This window comes from Meyerozyma guilliermondii, genomic scaffold (genome assembly GCF_000149425.1).
Source record: "Meyerozyma guilliermondii ATCC 6260 scaffold_5 genomic scaffold, whole genome shotgun sequence".
In the NCBI taxonomy this organism is placed as follows: domain Eukaryota; kingdom Fungi; phylum Ascomycota; class Pichiomycetes; order Serinales; family Debaryomycetaceae; genus Meyerozyma; species Meyerozyma guilliermondii.
The window spans coordinates 468,094-494,024 of NW_001809796.1; the positions used below are offsets into that span (position 1 = coordinate 468,094).

Here is a 25,931-nt window from a genome sequence, read left to right on the forward strand (position 1 = left end):
AAGGTAAGTAGATTGGGAAAATTTCCCAAAGCTGCGAATTTTGAAATCTGCCACCACCGTGGTGCTGCGGGCCTTCTCTATAGTATTTGTTGACGAGCTCATAGGATCGACAAAGCTGCCGTATTGATAAAAATTGGCCATCAATCGTATCTTTCTCGTACCAGATTTTGAAGAGCCATTCTTCAAATCTTCGCAAAATCGGCCGGTGAAACATCATCGATATCTACCGTCTCGGCGCCAAGAGGTATATCCTTAATCTTCCAAGCTTTGATGTAGTATGAAACCTTCTTCGGACCGTTTCCACGGAGGTATATCTGCTTGAGTGTAAACTCATCCTCACCATATTGATCGGGCCGCAAACCATCGTAACCACAAGTAACATCATACACCACTTCTACGGTATCGCGGAGTTTTCTCAATGCCAAAAAAAGACCACGGATTCGAGGAAGAAGCACATGTTTAAGTACGGGCAAGCCTCTCTCCTGACAGAACTTTGCCAGACGCTCGCGGGTATGGGGCAGAATCACAGTTCCTTCAGGATACAAAATGACTTGATACGGCAGCATGTGCGACGACCGGTGACCTTTGGGCCAATGGAAAACCGACGAAGTTTCGGGAGCATCTCCATCTCTAATATTGGTAGCTGATATATGGGTTTCGCCGCACGAAGGTCCGAGACCGCGAGCATTGGCGTCGATTTCAAGTAATTGGTTCGTGAGCTTGACTTTATCTTTTTCCCATTTCCGCGACAAGAACAAAAAGTTGAAATTCTTCATGCCATATCCCAATAAAGGGAGCTTGGAAAAGATCCTTCATGACAATATATATGCTATCGGACAACCTGGACGTGTAGGCTATCACCATAAGAAAAGCCAATCGATATATATTTGATGGTGTTTCCTATCCCTTGTGGATGTAGGAGTGAGGAGATCAGGTGCAAATTATTCTTCAGATCCACTTTGAATGCTCCAGCCGGGATCAGGTCCTGGTCATAGGTGATGGATATCTTACACGGGTTGACTATTTGAGTCAAAAAAGTCATAAACACCACAAATTGGGTTCTTGTTTTGTTGATATAAACCCACGATTTGGGTCCATGACCATAGATCAGAATAGGAATGTACTGCTGGAGCGTACAAGACACACATCCGAAAAGGAGCAAAGGTAATATGAACGCCAGGCGCAATATCAGCACCGGCAAAGAAGTCCGTAGCATTAGACTTCAACGGCAAATATCGCATGCTTACCGAGAGTGTGGTGTACGGGTGGGGATTCGTTGGGTCGGCTGCAAAAGCGCTTAGCGCTCAGCAGATGGAGAGAAGTAGTTGAAGAAATGAGAGAAGAGATAGAGTAAAGAAAGATGGTGGTTCTGATTTGAAGCTTCTTAAAATTGGATTTTACCTTCTTGGGTTTTAGCAAATGAACTTATTCTTACTTCTTGATTCACATTATTGAAGTAAATCGCTATTAATTGACTACATCAACTTTCTTATAGATTTACCGTCGTATTTATGAAAGGACCCACGCTGGAGCCTTGGCCCGATATGGCTCCTCGAGATACTTCACTTGTTCCTCGGTGAGTTTGATTTCAGTTAATTTGACTACAGGCTCAATGGCTTCTTTCAGAGTAACACCTATGATTGGATGGGCTCCCTTTGCAATCAACCAAGCACACGCTACTTCAACCATGGTGCAACCGATCTTCTTGCTGATTTCTTCAACCCGGTCAATAATCACCTTGTCGTGTTCCATGTCGATAGCCAAGAATGTAGTGGCTACATTGTTCTTGAGTTTCTCTTTTGTCTTTTCAGAGTCGGAAGGAACCGCAAGTAAACCTCTGGCATTGGGGGACCATGGAATCAAACCAACACCGGTTTTTTGACAGTATTCATTGAGCTCACGTTCATCTTCACGGTAGATCAAATTGTACATGCTCTGCATCGATACAAACTTGTGCCATCCATATTTTTCAGCCGTGTGTTGCAACTGAATAAACTGGTACAATTTCATGGACGAAGCACCCAAATACCTGACTTGACCACTTTCAACTACATCGTTCAAAGCACGCATGATCTCTTCATCTGGAACCTCGGGGTCGTATCTGTGAATCTGGAGCAAATCAATATGGGTACCCAATCTTTCAACTGAACCTTTCACGGCGTCCAAAATGTGCTTTCTGGATAATCCTTTGTTGTTGAGGTTCAAGCTGGTTTCGCCGTCAAAGTGTGATAAACTAAAGTAGCATTTGGTCATGATAACCACATCTTCTCTGGGAATATTGTGTTGCTTCAAAAACTTACCAATGACCCTTTCACTGTTTCCGGCCGAGTATACATCAGCAGTATCAAAAGTACGCAACCCAGCATCATAGCACTGCTTCAAAATGGCAATTGACTCGGCTTCATCCGAAACTCCGTTATAAGCTTCAAAGCCTACTTTTCCAAGAAGCATTGTACCAACCACAGCATGATTGATACGAAGCCCAGAAGCCCCAAGACGAGAGATTGAATCGTTAGTAACTGGCATGAAAGACTAAAGTGAAATGCGGGAAATGGGGTTTATATACCCCACAAATCCAGCAGGGCAGCAGCTTGCAACTTTTATGTCCGCGGGCGCCTTCGGTGCAGGCGGTTGCAATTATCTCCGCGGTCTCCGAGGACTCCGAGACCGAGACAAGAAAAGGACAGTAGATGAAAAGATGTCGTGCCATATCTGCATTTGACATCAATGTGAAAAAATTACAGTTTGGTTGCAATCGTTGAAACCGCATCTACAGCACTATAAAGTGCTCTTAGTGTCATTGTACAGTACTATTATCAAGTGCCCTTGTACACTACCTTTTACGATAATCGACTTTGCCGAGCCCAATTGGTGCAATTGGCTACAAAATCAGAGCAAAGTTCGAAAACCAATGAAGAACCACGATTATACAAATTTGAAGAGCCAAAATATCAAGTTCAGAGCAAGATTAATCTCAAGTTGGTCGGCAGCAAAGTCAAGGCAACCGGGAAGAATTGGTTGTGTTTAAGCATTATGGCTACTTGAAACGCAAGATAAAACACAATGGTGAGCCGGGTGTAACAGCTCATTGATGAAGTCATGGCAGAAGTAGCAAAGGACTTTCTTGACATTCTTGTTACTTTACTCTTGCAATTATCCAAAAGAGAATCAGCTCATAGAAGCCACGGTTACAATTCCAGGGTCTTATGGCAGTTTCCAGTCGACGAGACGAATGCAATGCTTTCCTACTTGATCCCAACCTCTATTCAAGAAATGAGGATTGAATCACAAGAGTACTTCAGAAGCGACTTCTGGTATTCAGAACCACTGTTGATTGAACCAGCAGCATGTTCTCAGAGGTTTACAGAGTTCACAATCAAGTGGTTTTGACAACACAGCCATTGGCTCGACCTTTGAGTATGATTATGAGGTTTTTCGAAGATGCTAGTCAAATTAGTGATTAAAAACTTGAAGCGTTGCTTTGAAACATACAGACAATCTAAACGATTTGAAACATTTTGACACATTTGACACATTTGACATTTTGACGTTTTGACATTTTGACATTTTTCATTTTTGACCCTTTACATTTTGACATTTTGACATTTTCCTTTTTTGACATTTTGAAATTTTATGTGACAGCACTTGACACATTATTGAAATACTCTGAAGCTACAAGAGTCAAGCTCAAGTCAATGATAGATTGAACGGCTGACGTTTTTTGCACCCAATTGTAAAATGCAAAACAACTTTCAACCAACTACACCCAATCACCACAACCATCACCACTACAAACCAATTACACTACACGACCACCTCAGATTCTCATATCTGACTGCGCCCCATACGGTAATGGTTACGGCGGCGGTATGCAGTACGACTGCCATTCAATATGCAGCTAAAAAAAGCACATACTATTCTGGCCGCCAAGATATGCAACTGCAACTGCGTGCTTTACTGATACGCGAATTTCCCGATCTGCATTGCTGTATTCGTCATAATTCGCCACCCCAGCGCGGCTCCAACTTAATTCCGTCTCCGTGGAGGCGCTGCTAAAAAATATGCAGGTGCACTGGGTGTCCGTACCGCGGAAAACGAAAAAGCCGGTTTTCCTTCGCGCATTTCGGGAATTGTCGTAGTGTTGTGACAATCCGCAGCGTATGCAGGTTGTTCCTTGCAGTGAAAACTTACTAGGGCGCGGCGCTAACATGTGGGGAATTATTAAGGAAAGAGTGTCAACCAGAACAAAAATGTAAAATGACGTTCAAAATCTGCAATCGAATAGGGTGTACAGAAGCAAAACACAACATCAATTTTTTTCAGCTTATTGTGCTGTTTGGAGGTGTTTCATTAACACCATATATTTTCCGATTAACTCCGCATGCGTGCATTATTTCAGCCGCATCGTACACTTTATAAGAGTTGCCAAGCGCCAATTTTCCGTTGCCACTGTTTTCAATGCCTTTTTTTGATTCCAAGACAGACCCGGTACCAGAAAGGGTACCTGAGTCAGATCAGGTCTCATACCATGATTCTGGTCAATTGGTGGACAATGTTCAACCTTACGATCAGCGCGAAATTAATTCGGCTGGTTCTGATGATGATATTGCTCCGGTAAATAGTTACAAAGGCTTTGATGAAAACGTTGAAACAGATGTTCGCAACTTGGCTCGCTCGGTAACCAACAACTCTTCCCATGAATTGGTGAAATATCTCACAAATATGTCCCAGGTTCCAGGTGTGATACCCTACGATGCTCTGGCCGTAAACGATCCCCAGTTGGATCCAGATAGTGATGATTTCAACGCTAAATACTGGGTGAAAAATTTCCGGAAATTGCTCGATTCAGACCCAGATTACTACAAGAGAGCCACTTTGGGAGTGGCATACCGTGATTTGAGAGCATACGGTATCGCTACCGGCGCCGACTACCAAGCCACAGTTTCCAATGTGCCATTTAAACTCGCTACCAATGCACTCAGTTACTTGCGTAAACAAGACCCTGCGAGCTCGTTTGATATCCTCAAGCCCATGGACGGAATTTTCTACCCTGGTGAAGTCAGTTGTCTTGGGACGTCCTGGTAGTGGATGTTCCACCTTGTTGAAAACAATTGCTACCAACACCTACGGTTTCCACATCGACGAGAAATCCAAGATCAGCTACGACGGTATTTCAGCCACTGAAATCCAAAAGCATTTCCGTGGAAGTGTCGCCTACTCGGCTGAAACTGATGTCCATTTCCCTCACCTCCATGTTGGTGATACCCTAGAGTTTGCAGCTCGTCTTCGTACACCCCACAACCGTGGAGACGTTGATCGTGAAACATATGCCAAACATATGGCCTCAGTATACATGGCCATGTACGGCTTGTCACATACTCGTCACACCAATGTAGGAAACGATTTTGTTCGTGGTGTTTCTGGTGGTGAACGTAAACGTGTTTCCATTGCCGAAGTTTCGCTCTGTGGTGCTAACTTGCAATGTTGGGATAATGCTACTCGTGGTTTAGATGCCGCTACCGCTCTTGAATTTATTCGTGCTCTCAAAACTTCGGCTGCTGTTTTGGAAGCAACTCCTTTAATTGCCATTTACCAATGTTCTCAGGACGCTTACGACTTGTTTGACAAGACTGTGGTCTTGTACGAAGGGTACCAGATCTATAATGGACCAGCTGGTGAAGCCAAACAGTTTTTCGAGGACATGGGATACGAGTGCCCACAACGTCAAACTACCGCTGACTACTTGACATCTTTAACCAATCCAGCAGAAAGAATCATTCGTCCTGGTTATGAAAATAAGGTTCCTCGTACTGCCGAGGAATTCGAACGGTATTGGAGAAACTCACCTCAGCGTGCAAAACTTGTGAATGAAATCGATGCCTATCTCGAAAGAGTGGTTGCTCAAAATGCCAAGCAGACATACCACGACTCTCACGTTGCTAGACAAGCAAAGCACACAAGAAATGGTTCTCCTTACACTGTGTCGTTCTTCATGCAAACCAAATACATCATGCACCGCAATATTTTAAGATTTAAAGGTGATCCTTCGATTCCAATTTTCTCCGTTGCTGGTCAGGTTATTATGGGTCTTATCTTGTCATCAGTTTTCTACAATATGAAGGCAGACACCGGCTCGTTTTATTATAGAGGTGCCTCCATGTTTTTCGCCGTTCTTTTCAATGCTTTTTCGTCCTTGTTGGAAATTATGTCTCTTTTCGAGGCCAGACCTATTGTTGAAAAGCATAGAAAATATGCGTTATACCGTCCTTCCGCCGATGCTCTAGCGAGTATCATTACTGAGTTACCTGTCAAGTTTGCTATGTCCCTTAGTTTCAACCTTGTGTTCTACTTTATGGTTAATTTCCGCAGAGAACCAGGTCGTTTCTTCTTCTACTGGCTTATGTGTATCACATGTACTTTTGTCATGTCACATTTGTTCCGTAGTTTGGGAGCAGTTTCAACTTCTTTGGCTGGAGCAATGACACCTGCAAATGTCTTGTTACTTGCTATGGTGATTTATACTGGTTTCGTCATTCCTACACCCAAGATGTTGGGTTGGGCTAGATGGATAGGTTATATCAATCCAGTTGGGTATGTTTTTGAATCTTTAATGGCTAATGAGTTCCACGGAAGAGAGTTTTTGTGTTCGACATATCTTCCCACGGGCCCAGGATACGATGATCTTACCGGAGATCTGCGTGTTTGTAACACAGTTGGTTCAACTCCTGGTTCTAACATGGTTTCTGGAACAAGATACATCAAGGAATCATACAACTACACCATTGGTACCAAATGGAGAAACTTTGGTATTGCTGTGGCTTTCGCTGTCTTCTTCCTTGGAATCTACATTTTCTTGACGGAAATCAACCGTGGTGCAATGCAAAAGGGTGAAATTACCTTGTTCCTTCGTTCAGCACTTAGAAAGCGTAGAAAGCAACAGAAAATGGGCAAGAATGATTTGGAAGGTGGAAAACAAGCCACTTATCTGCTTCAAGACGAATTGAAAGAGAGCAGCTCGCTGACCGATCGTACAGGCACCAATGACTCACAACAAGACGAGAAGAATGAAGTACTGGAGACCCCTGTTAACGAGAACATTTTCCACTGGCGTAACTTAACTTATGAGGTCAAGATCAAATCTGAGCATCGGGTCATTTTGAACCAAGTCGATGGCTGGGTCAAGCCTGGACAATTGACTGCCTTGATGGGAGCTTCAGGAGCTGGTAAAACCACCTTGTTGAACTGTCTTTCTGAGAGACTTACAACTGGTGTGGTGACAGACGGTACAAGAATGGTGAATGGCCATTCTCTTGACTCTTCGTTCCAAAGATCTATTGGTTACGTCCAACAACAAGATTTGCACTTGCCAACTTCTACCGTCAGAGAAGCGTTCCGATTCTCGGCGTACTTGAGACAGCCTTCTCACGTATCGAAAGCAGAGAAGGACGAATATGTTGAGTATGTTATTAACTTGTTGGAGATGTATGACTATGCTGATGCTGTGGTTGGTGTTGCCGGAGAGGGACTCAATGTTGAGCAACGTAAGAGATTGACGATTGGAGTCGAGTTGGTAGCCAAGCCAAAGTTGTTGTTATTCTTGGATGAACCAACATCTGGATTGGACTCACAAACTGCATGGTCCGTGTGTAAGTTGATTAGAAAGTTGGCCGACCACGGCCAGGCTATCTTGTGTACCATTCATCAGCCATCGGCCATTTTGTTGAAAGAGTTTGACCGGTTGCTTTTCTTACAAAAAGGAGGAAAGACAGTTTACTTTGGAGAAATGGGGGATAAATGTGCCACTTTGATCAACTACTTTGAAAAGTACGGAGCTCAGCCATGTCCCAAAAATGCAAATCCCGCTGAATGGATTTTGGAGGTTGTGGGAGCGGCTCCTGGATCTCATGCTAACCAAGACTACTTTGAAGTATGGAGAAACTCTACGGAGTATCAAGACGTTCAAAGAGAACTCGACCGCATGGAACAAGAATTGTCATTATTACCAAGAGATGTCAGTCCTGAATCGCACAAGAAATACGCTGCCCCACTCTGGAAGCAGTACCTTATTGTTTCTCGCAGAGTTCTTCAACAAAACTGGAGAACGCCAGGTTACATCTACTCTAAATTGTTCTTGGTGGTTTCGTCGGCGTTGTTCATTGGATTTTCGTTTTTCAAGGCTAACAACTCGATGAGAGGATTGCAAAACCAAATGTTTGGAACCTTCATGTATTTTATTGTTTTCAACACCTTGGTGCAACAGATGTTACCATACTTTGTAAGACAAAGAGACATCTACGAGGTCAGAGAAGCACCTTCGAGAACTTATAGTTGGTTCACGTTTATCACTGCTCAGGTGACAGGAGAGATTCCGTTCCAGATAGCCGTTGGTACTGCTGCTTTCTTTTCGTGGTACTACCCTATCGGCTTGTACCGTAATGCCGAGCCAAGCGATACTGTCGATTCCAGAGGTGTTCTTATGTGGTTATTGATTATCTCGTTCATGGTGTACACTTCCACCATGGGACAACTTTGTATTTCTTTCAACGAGATTGCAGACAACGCTGCTAATCTTGCCGTTATGTTGTTCACCATGTGTTTGAATTTCTGTGGTGTTCTTGCTGGACCCGATGTGTTGCCAGGATTCTGGATTTTCATGTATCGTTGCAATCCTTTCACATACTTGATTCAAGGTATTTTGGCTACGGGATTGGCCAAGGCTCCCGTCACTTGTTCTCCCGAGGAGTATGTTTCATTGGTACCTCCGCTGGGACAAACTTGTCAGGAATTTTTGGCGCTGTATATTTCGGTTGCGGGAGGCTACATTTCGGACCCCAGTTCGACCACCAACTGTAATTACTGTCAGATGAAGAGCACTGATGCTTTCTTGAAGACGATCAATGCTAGCTACGGAGACCGGTGGAGAAACTTTGGAATCTTCAATGCCTTTACGGTGTTCAATATCATCATGACAGTGTTCTTCTACTGGCTCCTGAGAGTGCCTAAGGGAACAAGAGAGAAGAAGGGCAGCCACAAGGGTTGAGATACATTTATACAATATGACTATTTAAGTGGAAGCGTAAAGCGACAATATAATATGAAACTTAGCAAATGATACAGTATGACAAGTAATACAGTATGACAAGTAATACAGTATGAAACTTGGCGAAATAAATAATACAGTATGACACTTAGCGAACACAATACAATATGACTTACCACTATCTTTTTTTGTGGTCTCTCCTTGGTGGTGTGGTGCGGCATAGAATCACGCCAGATCGATAATTCGCGACCATAAATTAATCGCATAGAACTCAATTCTCTCAATTCTACTACTTGCCAAACTCCAAATGAAAGCCATCGATGTACAGAGCATCCACGATACCTCGCGACCAATGAGGGAGCGTATGGAGACACTTGTGAGGTGGAAACAGCAGCAAATTACCGAAAGCATCGAGCAGCTCGAAACGTCAACTTTTCATATTGACGAATGGACTCGTGGAAACGGAGGAGGCGGTGGACAGACGATGGTTCTTCAGAACGGATCGGTATTTGAGAAGGGAGGGGTCAATATTTCTGTTGTTCATGGAAAACTTCCACCTCAAGCTGTTGCGAGAATGCGAGCAGATCACCAAAATTTGAAGCCAAGCTCACTGGGAGACGGCAGTGTGCCATTTTTTGCGTGTGGACTCTCGTTGGTCATTCATCCCCATAACCCACATGCTCCCACCACCCATGCAAATTACCGGTATTTTGAGACTTTAGATGCGGAAACTGGCGAGGTAGCTGCATGGTGGTTTGGCGGCGGAGCCGATTTGACTCCTTCGTATCTCTACGAGGAAGATGTGGTGAACTTCCACCAATGTCACAAAGACGCTTTGGACAAATACGACAAGGAATTGTATCCAAAGTACAAAAAATGGTGCGATGAATATTTCTACATCAAGCATCGCGGAGAGACCAGAGGAGTTGGAGGCATTTTTTTCGATGACATGGACAGCATGCCTGCCGATACATTGCTCCATTTGGTTGAATCGTGCTTTGATGCGTTTATACCGTCGTACATTCCACTCGTTGTAAAGCACAAGGACGATCCATTTACCGACGACCAGAAACAATGGCAACAGATCCGCAGAGGACGCTATGTGGAGTTCAATTTGGTTCTCGACAGAGGAACGCAATTCGGTCTTTCTACACCTGGTCTGCGTGTAGAAAGTATTCTTATGTCACTTCCAGCCACGGCGTCATGGCTCTACGATCACCACCCAGAAGAGGGCACCGAAGAGGCCAAGTTGGTTGAGGTTCTCCAGACTCCCCGCGACTGGATAGCAGCCTAATAGGAAATTAATAGGGAAAAGCCACTGAAAGCCTCTAAGAATCGCTGAAGAATGGTAGAAGAAAAGCCTCTGAATGGCTGAAGAATGAGAAGAATGGCTGCGAGAAATGAAAAATAGATTAAAGAAAGAGAAGAAACGAGACAATGGAAAGAGAAATAGAAGACAAAATGAAAGTAACAGAATGAATTACTTGTATATACAAGACAACCACCGAACACTCTTTTCTACTTTCTATCATTTTCTGTCAAATAGTTCCTGCACTTGTTGCACTTGCTGCACCGCTTCCTGTCATCGGTGCGGCGCTCACCGGTTCCTGCACACGCCACCGTCTTTAATTCTACAGACTCCATTATTATCACTAATAATTCAACTCATCACCCCACTTCTTTCAGTCATTGAAGATCTTATAAATTCATTGCAATTCATTGCAGATTCCTGCGGAAACCGAAATTCAGCCACCCGAAGGAAAATACCGCACGACATTTTGCGACATATACGCCCCATGTGCGAAATTTCTTAAACAAATTTGAATGGAAGGTACATGAACAAAGTGACTGTAGCTAACACGGATATGGCTACTTTAATGTGTGCATAAACAAGTAAAACACATACAAGAACGCAGAATCTATCTCAGGGTATCCTTAGGTAAGACAGAAGCTTGATCCACATCCACAGCAACTAGAATTTGGGAATTTCTCACCGAAATTCACGTCATCTCTTTCATTTTTTCTGGAAAATGTCCGACCAAAGCAGCTCCAGGTCGGTGTCGCCCACGCGGGACCCCACCAGGGACATGGATACGGGCCACGAGGGCCTTAATGACCACAGAAACCAGCCCCCTTCGTTGCCCATAAGGTCCAATTCGGAAGCAAGAAGACGCAGACCCAGCGATGCCGACGAGGAATTGGGTCCACGATCCCACAAGACGATGTTGGGCAATCTCCGCACGGAGTATTACCTCAGGACGCCAGATGAGGAGGACGAGAGTGCTATTGTGCCCACTTTAGGCGGCCGTATTCCCAGCGTGATAGCGGAAGATATTCCCTCCCCAACTTCGAGGCAAAGAAGCCGGTCTTTCACGGCACAGTTGCGAGCCAAAGTTGGCAAGGATGACTCGTCTGACAAACCAAGCGGGATTCTTATGAAGAGCCAACCTCCACGTCGCAAATCCACCCGTAGCAACTCGTTGGTTCCAGATATGGCTCTGGACCTTGTTTCGCCAATGACGAAAATCAAAACCAACGACAGTACTATGTCGGAAAAACGTAACCGCAGACCTTCGAGGTCGCTGATCGACAGCGATGCCGACTCCCACGCCTCGAGATCGTCTCAGGAAACTGAAGAGGATGTGTGCTTTCCCATGTTGAGAGAACACATTCGAGTTAAAGGAATTGATTTCGACGAGATTGAAGAGTTTATCAAAGAAGAGCGTGAAGAAGAAGAATTCATGAGACAGCAGCAAACTCTAATGGCAGAAAGAGCATCTACCATGACAGGCGACCGCAGTGGAAATCTCCATCCGACCCAAACCAGCCTGGCTGCTTTAAAGTACACTCCGACCAACTTGTTGAAGCGGTCGAAAAAGTCAAGTGGACAGAAGAGTGAAGAACTAAAACCTTCAGACCCTAATGAAAAAGCTGAGACGAACGATAAGCGTCAGTCGGACTCGTCCATTGAGTACGAGAAGTCGGACTCTTCAGCTTCTGAAAACGTCAAGTTTGGAGGAACCCGTATCAACGATTCTTCCCTGTCACTTCCTGATCGGTTCTCGTTTTTTTCATCGGAATCCGAAGAAACCCTTCATGCTCCTGATCTTCCTCTGATGGTGCAACCAGGTCAAAGCGTCAAGGACCTCTTTCATGGAGGAGACGGGACATGGTGGCTTGACTGTGTTTGTCCTACAGACGCCGAAATGAAAATGTTGGCCAAGGCTTTTGGTATCCATCCTCTTACGGCCGAAGATATTCGTATGCAAGAAACTCGTGAAAAGGTGGAGTTGTTCCGCAGCTACTACTTTGTCTGTTTCCACACTTTTGAGCCGGACGATGAATCTGAAGACTATCTAGAGCCCATCAACGTGTATATCGTGGTTTTCCGTGATGGTGTGCTCACTTTCCATTTCTCACCACTTCTGCACCCAGCCAATGTAAGACGCAGAATCCGGCAATTGCGAGACTACGTTGACGTGAGCAGCGACTGGATTTGTTACGCTCTTATTGATGACATCACCGATGGTTTTGCACCAGTAATTACTGGCATCGAGTACGAAGCAGATGCCATTGAGGACTCTGTATTTGTCGCTCGTGATCTAGATTTTTCCAATATGTTACAGAGAATTGGCGAAGCCCGAAGAAAGGTAATGACGTTAATGAGGCTCTTGTCAGGCAAAGCCGATGTGATCAAAATGTTTGCGAAAAGATGCCAGGATGAAGCTGCTGGAGTAGCAAGTTCTACAGCACCCACAGGATTTCCTCCTGGTGTTCCAGCTGGCTTGACAGGCGGGGCTGCAACTCCAGTGTACCCACCTCCAGCTTGGGGCAAAGCACAACCTCGAGCAGATATTGCACTTTACTTGGGCGATATCCAGGATCACGTCATTACTATGTTTCAAAATCTTTTGGCGTATGAAAAGATCTTCAGTCGGTCGCATAGCAATTACCTTGCTCAATTGCAAGTAGAATCGTTCCATTCCAATAATATGGTGACGGAAATGTTGTCCAAAGTCACACTTATCGGTACGTTATTGGTGCCTTTAAACCTTATTACAGGTTTGTTTGGTATGAATGTGCACGTTCCGGGCGAGGGTGGATCGAATCTCCATTGGTTTTTCGGTATTGTTGGTGTGATGGTGTTCATCATCATTATCTTTTTCCTCGGCGCTCGAATGTGGCTCAGTAAAATGCATAACCCCAATGACGACCAAGCTGTTCGTCCGTCACGCCGGTCCACCAAAAGCTTTGGATTGCGCAACAAGACCAAAGAGGCGGCCCGTTCCATTCTCAGCTTTCCCAACAAGTATGAGTAGTGTATAATAGATAATTTAGCTGCTTTTTGCAATATAGACTAGATGCAGTACGTTTATCAACACTTTCTTCATCGTTGCACCGCGTACCAGACACCTTTTATCTACGCACAAGCACCACAAATACACTCTTTTGCTTGCTCAATGAGTAGATTGGCATTGCTAGATCATATATCCCGTTTTCTAAACGTGGATCTGAACCAGATCAATGATTTTCATCGCCGTCTAGATCTGTTTACCACCCACAATGGTTCCGATGTCATGTATATTGTCGCCAATGGCACTCGAGCAGAGGTCCTAGGTGACTCTACGGTCCCATTTAACCTGGATTTTGGCACCTTGATAGTAATAATCAAGCCTAAGGGTGTTTTCATTGTGTCTGATTTGTACATCTGGAACGTCCCGCTTGGCATCTCTGGAAACGAAAGCTTTGAAGGCGTCCGGTCTCTCTTGAGCCTCGGCTTGGTGCCGTACTTTGAAAGCATTGTATCGGACTCGCATCTAAACCTTGGCCAGACTCTTGGTAAAACCCGCCTGAAATTTAACGAACTTTCTTTGGCTTTACAGCATCTCCAGCAAACCATTGAGACCCCAGATTTGGCCCAGTCCGCCCATCCTGCTATACGAAAGATTGCTGGCTCATCAGATGCAGATTTGAGACATTTGGCAGAAGATCCAGAGATCTTGAACCAGGTGAATAATACTGTCATTTCGTGGGTTCGCCAAATCAAAAACGTCACAACGCTAGACCATTCGCCACAGAGCAGCGAGTCTATCATTGACCACTTTCATTTCTGGAAATCCATGGATCTTGCTTTAAAAGCTCTCCAGCATCAACTAAAGTCACCTGAAGTACGATACTCATTACAGGTCCTCAACTTGGGAAAACGACAGAGGGTAGTGACAAGTTTTGAAAATGATACTGGACTCGAAGAGGCATTAGCTCGATGCAAAACAATCAACGACGTCTTGAAAGATATCCCAATTGAAGAAGTGCTATCGATATCGGGACAAGACGAAATGGCATTTTCCAAACTAGAATCAGCAATCCAATCGGTCTTTACGTACCTCAGAAGGTTGAAAAACCACGCAAACTTTTCAACATCTCGCTCAATCGACCTTGTGACGGGAATTGCCAATGAAATCGTCTCGAAAATATTGCATACCTTGCGGGACAAGGACATTTTGGAACTCGATATTACCGCATTTGACGACTTGATACAACAAGGTCACTCTACGCTAAATGTTCTTGAAGATAATATCAAATCGGTTGTGGAGTTGTTGAGAGAGTTATCTCGGAAGAGAGACGAACGATTCTCTGCTATCAAAGTAGATCAAAGCAGTTCTGCAATTCTCAAAGAAAGACTCACCGAATTATCAAGCTTGCGCCATCAACATGAAGAGCTTTTACAAACCTTTTATATTGCTCACAAGGAAAGTGATAACATACACCTATTGCGGCAGTCCTGGAACCATCTCAAGTCTGATACCGACCCTTTTGACATTTCAAAAAAGGGTTCAGCATTTTGGGATAGCAATGTGAAAATTTACATGGAGTCATACAATAGTGCTCTAAGTGACTTGCAAAACTTATACAGTGCCAGGTTTCGTGATTGTCAAGACACATCACAAATGGCTATGATTTTGAGCGAGTATTCCGGCAAAGGTATTGATGAAACTCTTCCGAGTCTTTTGTTAGATGCTGATAAAATCAAGATCTTACAAGTGGCCCAGAAAGAGGTTGAGCGTCTACAGGAAATCCATTCCAAATTGGGCTTGTCTATGGGTCGAAGAAGTCAAGAAAGTGACATCATACCCACTTTGAACATGCGCCGAGGACTCCTAGCTCGAGCAAGTTTTATTATGGATGTACTTCGAAGAGCAATTGGAAACTGGGAACACTATTCCACCGGCTCGCGTTTGGAGAATGACATGCGTGCTTTTGTCACCATTATAGATCCAGTCATAATATTTCAAAACTGGCTCACCGTCGTTAAAGATGAAGTCTTGCCTAAGATTGCTGCATGTGCGCAAGCCAGTATTTTTAGGACCACTAAAATTGAGCTGAAATCCCAAAGAGAAGTGGCCGTCGCTCTCGATGTATCGATTGTCACACAGTATAATAATTTTCGAGAATTTTCTGGTCTTGGATTCGAAATGCCTTTACCGGTCCACAAATCATTTACCGGACTTGCATCAGTGATAAGTATTGCCACTTCCATTAATGAAAGTCTTGATTTTGTGAAAGGGGCACTCGAGGAATATAGAGAGTCCTTAGGTGGAAATGAAGGTTCCATCACTCAAAAACTATTGATAAAACCCATCCAGGATGTTTTGGAAAAATGCAGCAAACTAAGCTCGTTCCGATGGTTTCATTTTCAGAACTTCGTAGAGCTAAACGAGTTTGCTTTTTCTGGTGATAGCATAATTGAGTCTCAAGCAATCGGTTCATTTTACAACTTTCAAAAACTGGTGCAAATTTTACATGAAAAATTCATTCTTTTTAATGGCTTCAACCAGAGGCTACAGTCCATGTACGACGATTTGGAGAGATGTGAATACACTCAAAAATCGATCGAACTGTCTTTGAGCCTGATTCAACTAGAGTTACAGAAGATCGCATTGTATGATTCAGAGATTATAACAGTATTAGTCGACCAGATTAATCTAGAGGTCCTCAAAATATTGGCAAGAAAATGCCAAGCAATGCTCAGTCTGTTGGGTCTGTCCATACAAGGTAGTCATCTGTCGGTTTTTGAGCACACGGCCTCATTTGAAGAGAGAAGTATTGTCATATATCCTCCCTTGGAATCTACGAAAGCTGCGCTTGTTTCTCAGATCAATGATTTTCTTCAGATAGTGGAGAGGCAGAATCAGATAAGTTCAGAGCAAGGAACTGAGCGGAAAAACTACGTTGTTTCACAAGCGCTAAGCGAATCCATTGCATCCACATTGAGTATTATTGACCATGTTCTTGACGATGCAAAAAGCTATTTCAATTTGTGGGTAGCTTTTCTGAACTTATGGGACATAGATGTGAAAGAAGGAAGTGATAGCAATGTATTGCTTGCTGGTGTGTCCTCCTTCAAGGAGTGGAACAATCTTCTCAAGTCAGTCTCAAACTCTGCAAGCATATTGGAAACTTCGACTTACCAGAAAGGTTGTATGACTATCAACTTTTCCAGAATCTTGCCAAGAGCCCAATTGAGGTTTGACAAGTTCTATAACACTTTCTTGGATGTTGTGTCAAGTGTATTGCAAAGCAATCTAGCGCTGATTCTTCAAGAGGTGGACTCGGCCGTAAGGGTTCTTGAATCTTCATTTGAGCACAAGAAAACTTTCGAAAGTAAAATACTCTTCATCAAATTCATACTTCAGGTGGAACTGAAACTACTCGAATGGGTCAATGGTTACAAGATTGCCAAAGAGATGAATAGCACCCTCACTGCTAACCAATACAAAGGAGACGACCAGCTCAGTTATTTGGATCCTGAGCAATTGAATAACCGTCTTTCGGTTGCTGAAAGCTTAAGAAAGTTGCGACTCTCTCAGTCATTGAAGATTACAGATGAAATTCGTTCAAATATAGAAAACGCCGCTCGGACGTTTGGGGACCTGGTCAATTCATTCAAACTTGAATGGCTGTCACAAGACATATTGCACACGACAGCATTACCACCAGTGGTTTTTGAAAAGTTGATGAAGTACAAAAAAGAGTGCCTTGACCTTCAACAACTACATACGGCTTATGAAGTTGTGGCTAGCTTTCTTCAGGCAGAAATCACATTGCCTGATAAAAGACTTCTCGAAGTTTTCAATGGTCAAATTGACGATCTCGTAACGACTTGGAAGCAGATACTTAACTTATGGGAATCCCTTAAATGCATTAAAGACCTAAAATGGGCTTCTACAAGTTCGCTTGAAGTTCGTCAAAAGCTCGAAAATATCTTGAAAGCTTCACGGGACATGAGCGAAGCGGTTCAGGAGTTTGATACCATAAAACATTTACAGCGGTCGATCAAGTCGTTCCTCAAAAACTTCCGTATGATAAACGATTTGAAGTCAGGCTCATTAGAAAACCGTCATTGGAAACAAATCGTGTCTTTACTAGGCATGGGAGACTTAGACACCGAGAATATTACCTGGGGTACAATCTTAGATTTGGATCTCGAGAAGAATAAGACAAGGATTAATTCGGTCTTGAGTCAGGCGGCAGCAGAGCTTACCTTGAAAGCGACTCTTGATGATATGCAAGCTCATTGGTATTCTCTCACGTTTACTTATTACGACTTCAATGGTATCTGCTCGTTAGTCAGAAATGGCAAAAAACTCCTTGATAATTGTGACCAAAATGTAAGAACATTGTCGTCCATGAAAAGCTCTACATATTTCAAGGTGTTTGAAGCAGATGCTACGTTATTCGAAAATCGTCTCAATCAATTCATCTTGCTTCTTGGCACATTTGTTGAAATACAAAGGGTGTGGGTCTATTTATATGGGGTCTTTGGGCAAAATAGGACAGAGGTTCGAGCAATATTGCCTATAGAGAGCACAAGATTCCAAAACATAACTTATGAGTTCTTTGAGGTGTTGAAAAAAATCCGAAGCCAAGAATCTGCTCGGTCTATATTGGAAATTCTGAACGTTTCCATTCTTTTCAAGGAGTTATGGGAATCCTTACAAAGAATCAGTCGAGCTTTAAATGATTTCTTGGAAAGGCAGCGAGAGATATTTCCACGTTTCTACTTGATCGGTAATGAAGATTTACTAGAACTTATGAGCGGTTCTAATGATGGAGCTATAATCAATAAGCATATCAAGAAAATGTTCTTTGGAGTCTCCAGTTTGGTTATTGTGTCATCAGAAATCACAGAGATAAAATCTGATGATGACGAATGTCTCAAATTGGCAAATCCAGTATCTCTATCAAAGTACGAAAGATTGATAGACTGGCTAAAGGAATTTGAATACGAAGTAAAGCATTCGCTTGCCGTGTCCACGAAAAAATATTTGGACGAGTATGGATCACTCTTTGAGTCGCCTGAACCATCGTTGGTACGCAAGTTTGTACTGACGGCTCCTGGGCAAGTTCAGTTTCTAGTCAGCAAGGTCAAGTTCACAGAGCTGGTTCTTCAGGCAATTCCCGCCGGAACCATCTCTCGCCGTATAGAAGAACAACAGAGGCTTCTCAACTTGTTGACTGCCTATTCTGCCGAAATCAAAATTTCTTGTCGAAGAAAGCTTGAGCACTTGATAATTGAGGAAGTGCATAACAGAGACATTCTTATCTCACTCAAAGATTTGGATAGCGAAGCAGCCGCTTCTCGCTTACGAACTGAACAATTGTATTTCTTTGATCAAACTGAGGAACCCATAGTCACTAGAATGAAAGTTGTTCAAGGAGGGGGCTCGTTTACTTACGGTTTCGAGTACCTTGGCGTTCCTGACAAGCTTGCTTATACGCCATTGATTGACAAGTGTAATCTTACAATGACCCAAGCACTTGCCCAGAAACTTGGCGGTGCACCATTCGGTCCTGCTGGTACAGGAAAAACGGAAGCTATAAAGTCGCTTGGATACAATTTTGGACAGATGGTCGTCCTCTTTTGCTGTGACGAAACATTTGATTTTCAAGCAATGAGCCGTCTTTTTGTTGGTATCTGTCGTCTTGGATGCTGGGGCTGTTTCGATGAGTTCAACAGATTGAATGATAAGATACTTAGTGCGGTGTCTTCTCAGATAGAGAAGATTGAGTCCTCTCTTGTTGAAGGACTGTCTCATATCACTTTAAGTGACAAGACGCTAGAGGTCCAAAACGGAACTGCAATTTTCATTACCATGAATCCCGGATATGCTGGAAGATACGAGCTTCCAGAAAACCTTAAACGGTTATTCGTTGGCTTCTCGATGAACGAGCCAGACAGAAATGTCATTGCAGAAGTACTACTTTCATCACGTAACTTCATTGCTGCTCGTGAACTATCTGTTGTCTTTGTCTCTTTTTTGAAAGATCTTGCCTCATCAACGACGAAACAGGTGCACTACGACTTTGGATTGAGAGCGTTAAAACGCTGCATAGACTGCTGTGCTGCTCTTTTTTTGAAGACTCATAAGGAAGCTGATATTACTTCCTTAGAACACCAGCAGAAGCTCTGTGTTTTACAAAGTCTTTATGAGACTATTTTGCCCAAGTTGGTCGAAGACGACATTCACATATTTCACCAATTGGTTACGAAATACTTTGACGGTTTCTCGGTTGATTTAGGCGAAGATGCACTCATCGACAAAGTTGAGACAATTGCAGCAAAGCGTGGACTTGCAATGAGCGAAACCTTTATTCAGAAGATAGTTCAATTGTACCGAGTACAACGCAATCACCAAGGTGTGATACTTGTTGGACGTGCAGCGTCAGGAAAGTCAGTGGTGCAGAGCTTGTTACTTCTGGCCCTTGAAGAGTTGGAAGGCATTGAGAGTTTGACTTTTGTGATCGAGTGCAAAATTATGTCCAAGGAAGAACTATTTGGCTCTTTGGACCCGATAACAAGAGACTGGAATGACGGTTTGATCACCTCAATATTGCGCCGTATCAACAATAATTTGCGGGGTGAGTTGAACAAAAGAATCTGGATTGTATTCGATGGAGATGTCGATCCAGATTGGGCTGAAAACCTCAACAGTGTTCTCGATGATAACAAAATACTTACGCTTCCAAACGGTGAAAGAATAAGGTTTCCTCCGAATGTGCGGTTGATTTTTGAAGTTGCAAATTTGACTTATGCGACTCCTGCTACAGTTACGAGGTGTGGAATGGTGTATTTCAATGAGGGAACGGTAACTGCTGAAATGGCGCTCCAACATAACAGGTTCAACTTTGAGAAGACTATCAAAGGATTCGGCAAAAGTAACATCGACATGGAATGGATATGTGAGGAGATGAGTGAATCTGACAATGCCGCCATTATATTGGAAGCTCTTGACTTTTCACAAAAACAACTACACGTTATGGAGTTCGACAAGATTCGTGCAATACGGACATTTTTCATTCGCTTACAAGCGTATTTCAGGGCATTCCTTGGTTCAAACGACTACTATTCCAGGGAAGACGTTTGCAAGTACTTTCGAAAGGCTTTTATACTTTCTCTTGCTTGGGCAATTGCTGGCGACTGCTCCCTCAAAGAAAAGGAAGTCTTTTCAAAGTTTCTTGTGAACAGAGCATGGAAGCAAGAATGGAAGGAAATGGGTAGTGATTTCGTTTGTATCGATTATGGAATCTCGCTACCCAACAGTGCATGGCGCCCATGGAGTCTGAGCGTGATTCAGCTGGATCTCCAGCCACAAGACGTAATGAGTGCAGATACAGTGGTACCGACAACTGACACTCTTAGACATGAAGATCTCATCTTTTCTCTCATTAACGAGCATGAACCAATTATACTTTGTGGTCCACCTGGTTCCGGTAAGACAATGACAGTGATGGAAGCTTTACGTCGGTCACCTAATATGGACATCATTCCTATAAATTTCTCAAAGGATTCTCCACCTCAGCTCTTGATCAAGTCGCTTGAAACACACTGTGTCTACAAGAGGCTCAACAACTCTTTGGTACTTGCACCAAAAGTTTCTGGCAAGTGGGCGGTGGTGTTTTGTGACGAGATCAATCTTCCTGCTTATGACAAGTATGGCAGTCAGAAAATCATTGCTGCTTTACGTCAATTGGTAGAATGGAAAGGGTTTTGGCTTCGTAACGAGTGGGTGAAGCTACAAAATATTCTGTTTGTTGGTGCCTGCAATCCTTCTACTGATCAAGGAAGAAATATCTTACCGGATCGTTTCTTAAGACATGCTACCATAATCATGGTTGATCATCCTGGAGAAATGTCTTTGAGACAAATCTATTTGACCTTCAACCGAGCCTTATTGAATCTAGCACCAAACTTGAAAGGTTTCTGTAACCACTTGACGGAAGCCATGCTAGATTCATATCATAGATGTTTGGACTACTTGCCCCACCAGAATGCTAGCTTGTACGTTTACTCTCCCAGAGAGCTCACTAGGTGGTGCCGTGGTATTTTGATGATTCTCAGAGAAAAGGAACATACTCTGGTTTCCAGTTTACTACGGGCTTGGTACCATGAAGGTTTGCGTATATTCTGCGACAGACTAAGCGAAGAAGTCGATCGCATTTGGATTAAGGAACAGTTAAAATTTGCTCTTGAAAGTAGATTTCCTGGTTTAAGGGCAGATGAAGTCTTGAAGAGTCCATTGTTGTACTCCAGGTGGATAACTCTGCGCTACGAAGAAGTGAATCCTGCTGATTTGATACCATTAATGAACGAAAGATTCAAACTTTTTGGTGAAGAAGAGAAGGATATGAGTCTTATCGTGTATGATGATTTATTGGATTATGTTCTTCGCATTGATAGAGTGTTGAGGCAGCCTCAAGGGCATATGATCCTAGTGGGTGCTCCCGCCAGTGGCAGAACTACCCTCTGCAGATTTGTGGCATGGATGAATGGACTCAAAGTGTTTCAACTTGTGACTCACTACAACTACACTTTGAGTGATTTTGAAGAATTTTTGAGGGGTGTGCTTCGATCTTGTGCAAAGGGTGAGGGAGTATGCTTGATGATTGATGAGTGCAGTGTCATTGACATATCGTTTATTGAGCGCATGAACAGCATACTTGCCAATGCTGAGGCTCCGGGTCTTTATGAAGGTGAAGATTTACACGCACTTTTTTCTCTATGCAAAGAACAATCACAGCTTCAGGGATTATCGTTGGAAACTGAAGATGAACTATTGGGCTGGTTTCGTTCAGAGATTTCCGCCAACCTTCACGTTATCTTCACGATGAGCGATTCTTCTCGAATAATTTCGTCACCAGCATTATTGAATCGGTGTGTGCTAAGCTGGATGGGAGATTGGTCCGACCATTCAATGTTTCAGATTGCTCTTGATGTCATTGGAAAGACCCCTCTTGACTCCTCTGAGTACATGATTCCTGAAACTTTCAACAAAATTGTGCCTGACAATATCTCAAGCTTGTATGAGGTGGTTGCCGATTCTTTAGTTGCTTCTCACAGAATCGCTGGCAAAGTTGCAATCGAAGAGGCTTCTAGCATTGTTGGAGGTTTGCATTCTCCAGCCTTCTTCATTCGGTTACTCGACGAGTTTCTGAAGATTTACCTAAGAAGAGCTGCAAGTCTTGAGGAAATGCAATCGCATACAACAACTGGTTTAAATCGTTTACGAGGAGCGGTTCTAGAAGTGAAAGCGCTAAAGCAGCAATTGAGTGACAAGAAGGTCCAACTTGCAAAAAAAGACTCCGAAGCCAAAGATACGTTGAACAAGCTTTTGACTGATCAAAATGAAGCTGAACGTCGGCAAGAATTTTCTGTGGAGACACAGAGTGCGTTGGCTCGACAAGAAAAAGACATTCATGAGCGGCGAAAGATTGTTATGGCGGACCTTGCTGATGCAGAACCAGCAGTTCTTGCAGCTCAGAAAGGTGTTCAAAACATTAAAAAGCAACACCTTACAGAACTAAGAAGCATGGGTAATCCTCCAGCTGCTGTGAAGATGACAATGGAATCGGTGTGCATCCTCTTGGGCTATGAGGTGACTTCGTGGAGAGATGTACAATCAATTATTCGAAAGGACGACTTCATAGCCAATATCGTCAACTTTGACAACGAAAAGCAAGTCACTCCAGACTTGCTTGAGTATATGGAGAATATCTACCTCTCCAGGTCTGACTATTCGTATGATGTGGTGGATCGAGCTAGTAAGGCATGTGGTCCCCTCTTGGCATGGGTAAAAGCTCAACTATCTTATGCAACGATTTTAGATAAGATTGAGCCTCTTCGTGAGGAGGTCAGGTTGATTGAGTCTCATGCCCGAAAGACCAAAGCTCAGCTTATTGCTATCGACCAAATGATACAAGAACTTGATGGTGAAATTGAGACTCTCAAAGAAAACTACATGCTCCTCATAAGAGAGACCGAGTCCATCAGGCTGGAAATGACCACGGTGGAGAACAAAATGAGCCGAAGTTTGCGCTTGATTGAAAGTCTCAATTCTGAAAAAGACCGCTGGCATTCAACAATCGAAAAGTTTGGTCTGTTCAGAAGAAACTTGGTTGGTAATTCCATTATCAGCGCAGCAATGGCAACGTACACTGGAGCACTCAGCGAGCATGCGAGAAGGGTGCTCGTGGTCCAATGGAAGGAAAAACTTCAAGAGTCAGGAGTTTTATTCGACGATGGAAAGTCCGACTTGAAGACATTGGCAGAACTTGATAGGAAGTTATTCTGGAAAGACTGGGGATTGTCGCAAGATGAATTGAATATCCAGAACATCATTATCATCGAAGAGGGAATAAGCTCTGGGTATGTACCACTTATTGTTGATCCAGAGGATTCGATTCCTACATTCATTTCAAACTTAAACTCACCGCAAAAGACCGTCATTGCGAGTTTCCTTGATCCCAGCTATGTGACATCCGTTGAAAATGCACTTAAGTTCGGCACACCCATTTTGATCAAGGATGCCGAATTCTATAATCACAATTTGGACCCTATACTTCGCAGAGACTTCCAACGTAACGGAGGCAGAGCGGTCGTCAAGTTCAATTCTAATGAGGTGGACGTCAATCCTGGCTTCAAGCTTTTTATGCATACTAAAGACTCTAACTTGAATCTCAGTTCTTTTGTTGCAAGCAGAGTCTTGACTGTTAACTTTACCATCTCGAACAGTAGTCTTGAAACACAGGTACTCGATTTAATTTTGAAAACGTTCAATCTGGAAATTCAGAAACAACGAAATGAAGCGATATCATTGCAGGACAAATATGAAGTTCTATTGCATGACATAGAGTCCGATTTGTTGTCTACATTGAACCAGGCAGATGGTCGGTTTCTTGAAAATGACACCGTTGTTGACTCGCTTGAAGAGATCAAGACTAGAGCCCAGGATATGGACAACAGATACAAGGTGGCTTCTGAAGTTCTTAAAAATGCCAAAGACGTTTGCGACAGCTATTCTACAACCACGCATCATGTTCGAGACATTTTCAAAGCTTTTGGCTTTTTTTCCAACACAAGCACTTTTTATAATTTCTCGTTGACATTCTTGTTGCAACTTTTTATTGAGCTGCTCAATTGGCAAATTGATCCGAAATCACCAGACTTTATCAAGAGACTCTATGAGGAGGCCTTCAAATGGATCTCATCCACAATGACTCAGCGAGATCGTATTGCGGCAGCAGTCATATTGTATCGAGTTTATGTGAAGATTTCTGAAGGAGAAATAGCAGATGCTTGGTACCACAAAATCTTGAAAGCTATCAAGAACGGCGACCAAGAAGGTTTGCTAGATTTGGTGGTAGGCAGTCTTGGAAATGAAGTTGAAGCTGAAGACAAACCCAAAAGTGAAAGTGAGCTTCAAGCCAATGTTCTCAAGATTATCTCAGGAAACTCGGATTTGGCTCCTAGTTCGGATCTCCTAAAAGCTTTTCTCTTTCACAAATCGAGTGACTTGAGTTGGCCCGAACAAGTTTTGGGAGAGATGATGAATCTGGGAAAGAATCTGAACATTCATTTTTTCCGGGATCAATTCGAATTCAAAGATTGGGTACTTGGTAAAGACCATCAAGTCTTCCTTTTGCCTTCTCTGAGAGGCTCAGATGCTACTTTAACGATAGAGAGGCTCGCTCGACTGAATGAAAAAAAGCTAACCATTATTTCAATGGGTACTATCGAGGGAACAGAAACGGCAGATATGGACATCGAAGGAGCAGCACTTTCAGGAAAGTGGATTCTTGTTCAAAATGGACACTTGGCACTGCATTGGCTCACCACGCTTCCAACGAAGTTTTCTGGACTCAATTTGCACCCATCTTTCAGATTATTCATTACGTGCTCTTTATCGTCCACAATTCCAAGTGCTTTGCTCATGCTGGCACATGTATTGATGTTCGAAACCCCTCCAAGTCTTCGAAGTAACGTACAGGTCTCTGTCAAATTGGTCAGAGACATGATGGAAAGCCAATCGCTTTCCAAGGCTCACAAGAAAGTTATCATTTTACTCGCCTGGTTTCATTCCATTGTGTTGGAGCGCTTGAGGTACGCCCAGGTTAACACGATTCAGCCAAACGATGTCAATGACAATACGCTTTTGTTTGGAGTACGGATCTTGATGAGTACTTTCAATGACGAGAATTTCCAAAACCAGATTCCTTGGGATTATATTCGTTACATCATTGGCACCATTGTGTATGGAGGGCTCGTTGTATCAAGTACAGAGCGCAACTACATTACAGAATTGGCGAGATGTGTCTTCTGTATAGAAGCACTAGAGGAGAATTACAGTTTGATCAAAGGAGAATTGTCACTTCCGGAACCAGATTTTGAATCTACTTCTCAATGGCTCAATGCTATTCCAGAGCAAACTCCTCTAGCATGGATTGGTTTACCTGACGAAATAGGATTGAAGGTTAGAGAGGCAGAGGTGAAATTTATAGCTGAAACTTGTGTTCAGTTCAAATAGTACACAATATAACCTGCAATGCTTGCTAA

General features: G+C 43.2%; 6 protein-coding genes across 6 annotated transcripts; 4 read left to right on the forward strand and 2 right to left on the reverse strand. All coding sequences in view use genetic code 12, as the record gives it.

Annotated features, from left to right (window-relative positions):
* Positions 1-182: 182 nt before the first annotated feature.
* Positions 183-776, reverse strand: PGUG_04201 (putative acyltransferase; the record flags this gene model as incomplete). Its single annotated transcript, XM_001483422.1, has 1 exon — positions 183-776. The coding sequence occupies one exon, from the start codon at positions 774-776 to the stop codon at positions 183-185; it is 594 nt and encodes a 197-aa protein (XP_001483472.2).
* Positions 777-1,509: 733 nt separating this feature from the next.
* Positions 1,510-2,526, reverse strand: PGUG_04202 (aldo/keto reductase; the record flags this gene model as incomplete). Its single annotated transcript, XM_001483423.1, has 1 exon — positions 1,510-2,526. One exon carries the CDS (start codon positions 2,524-2,526, stop codon positions 1,510-1,512), a length of 1,017 nt encoding a protein of 338 aa, XP_001483473.2.
* Positions 2,527-4,948: 2,422 nt separating this feature from the next.
* Positions 4,949-9,040, forward strand: CDR1 (ATP-binding cassette multidrug transporter; the record flags this gene model as incomplete). The annotated part of the gene is made up of 1 exon (XM_001483424.1): positions 4,949-9,040. One exon carries the CDS (start codon positions 4,949-4,951, stop codon positions 9,038-9,040), a length of 4,092 nt encoding a protein of 1,363 aa, XP_001483474.2.
* Positions 9,041-9,347: 307 nt separating this feature from the next.
* On the forward strand, positions 9,348-10,334 carry HEM13 (coproporphyrinogen oxidase; the record flags this gene model as incomplete). The annotated part of the gene is made up of 1 exon (XM_001483425.1): positions 9,348-10,334. The coding sequence occupies one exon, from the start codon at positions 9,348-9,350 to the stop codon at positions 10,332-10,334; it is 987 nt and encodes a 328-aa protein (XP_001483475.2).
* A 736-nt stretch (positions 10,335-11,070) lies between these two features.
* On the forward strand, positions 11,071-13,359 carry ALR1 (Mg(2+) transporter; the record flags this gene model as incomplete). The annotated part of the gene is made up of 1 exon (XM_001483426.1): positions 11,071-13,359. One exon carries the CDS (start codon positions 11,071-11,073, stop codon positions 13,357-13,359), a length of 2,289 nt encoding a protein of 762 aa, XP_001483476.2.
* Positions 13,360-13,401: 42 nt separating this feature from the next.
* DYN1 (dynein heavy chain) lies at positions 13,402-25,902 on the forward strand (the record flags this gene model as incomplete). The annotated part of the gene is made up of 1 exon (XM_001483427.1): positions 13,402-25,902. The coding sequence occupies one exon, from the start codon at positions 13,402-13,404 to the stop codon at positions 25,900-25,902; it is 12,501 nt and encodes a 4,166-aa protein (XP_001483477.2).
* Positions 25,903-25,931: the final 29 nt, after the last annotated feature.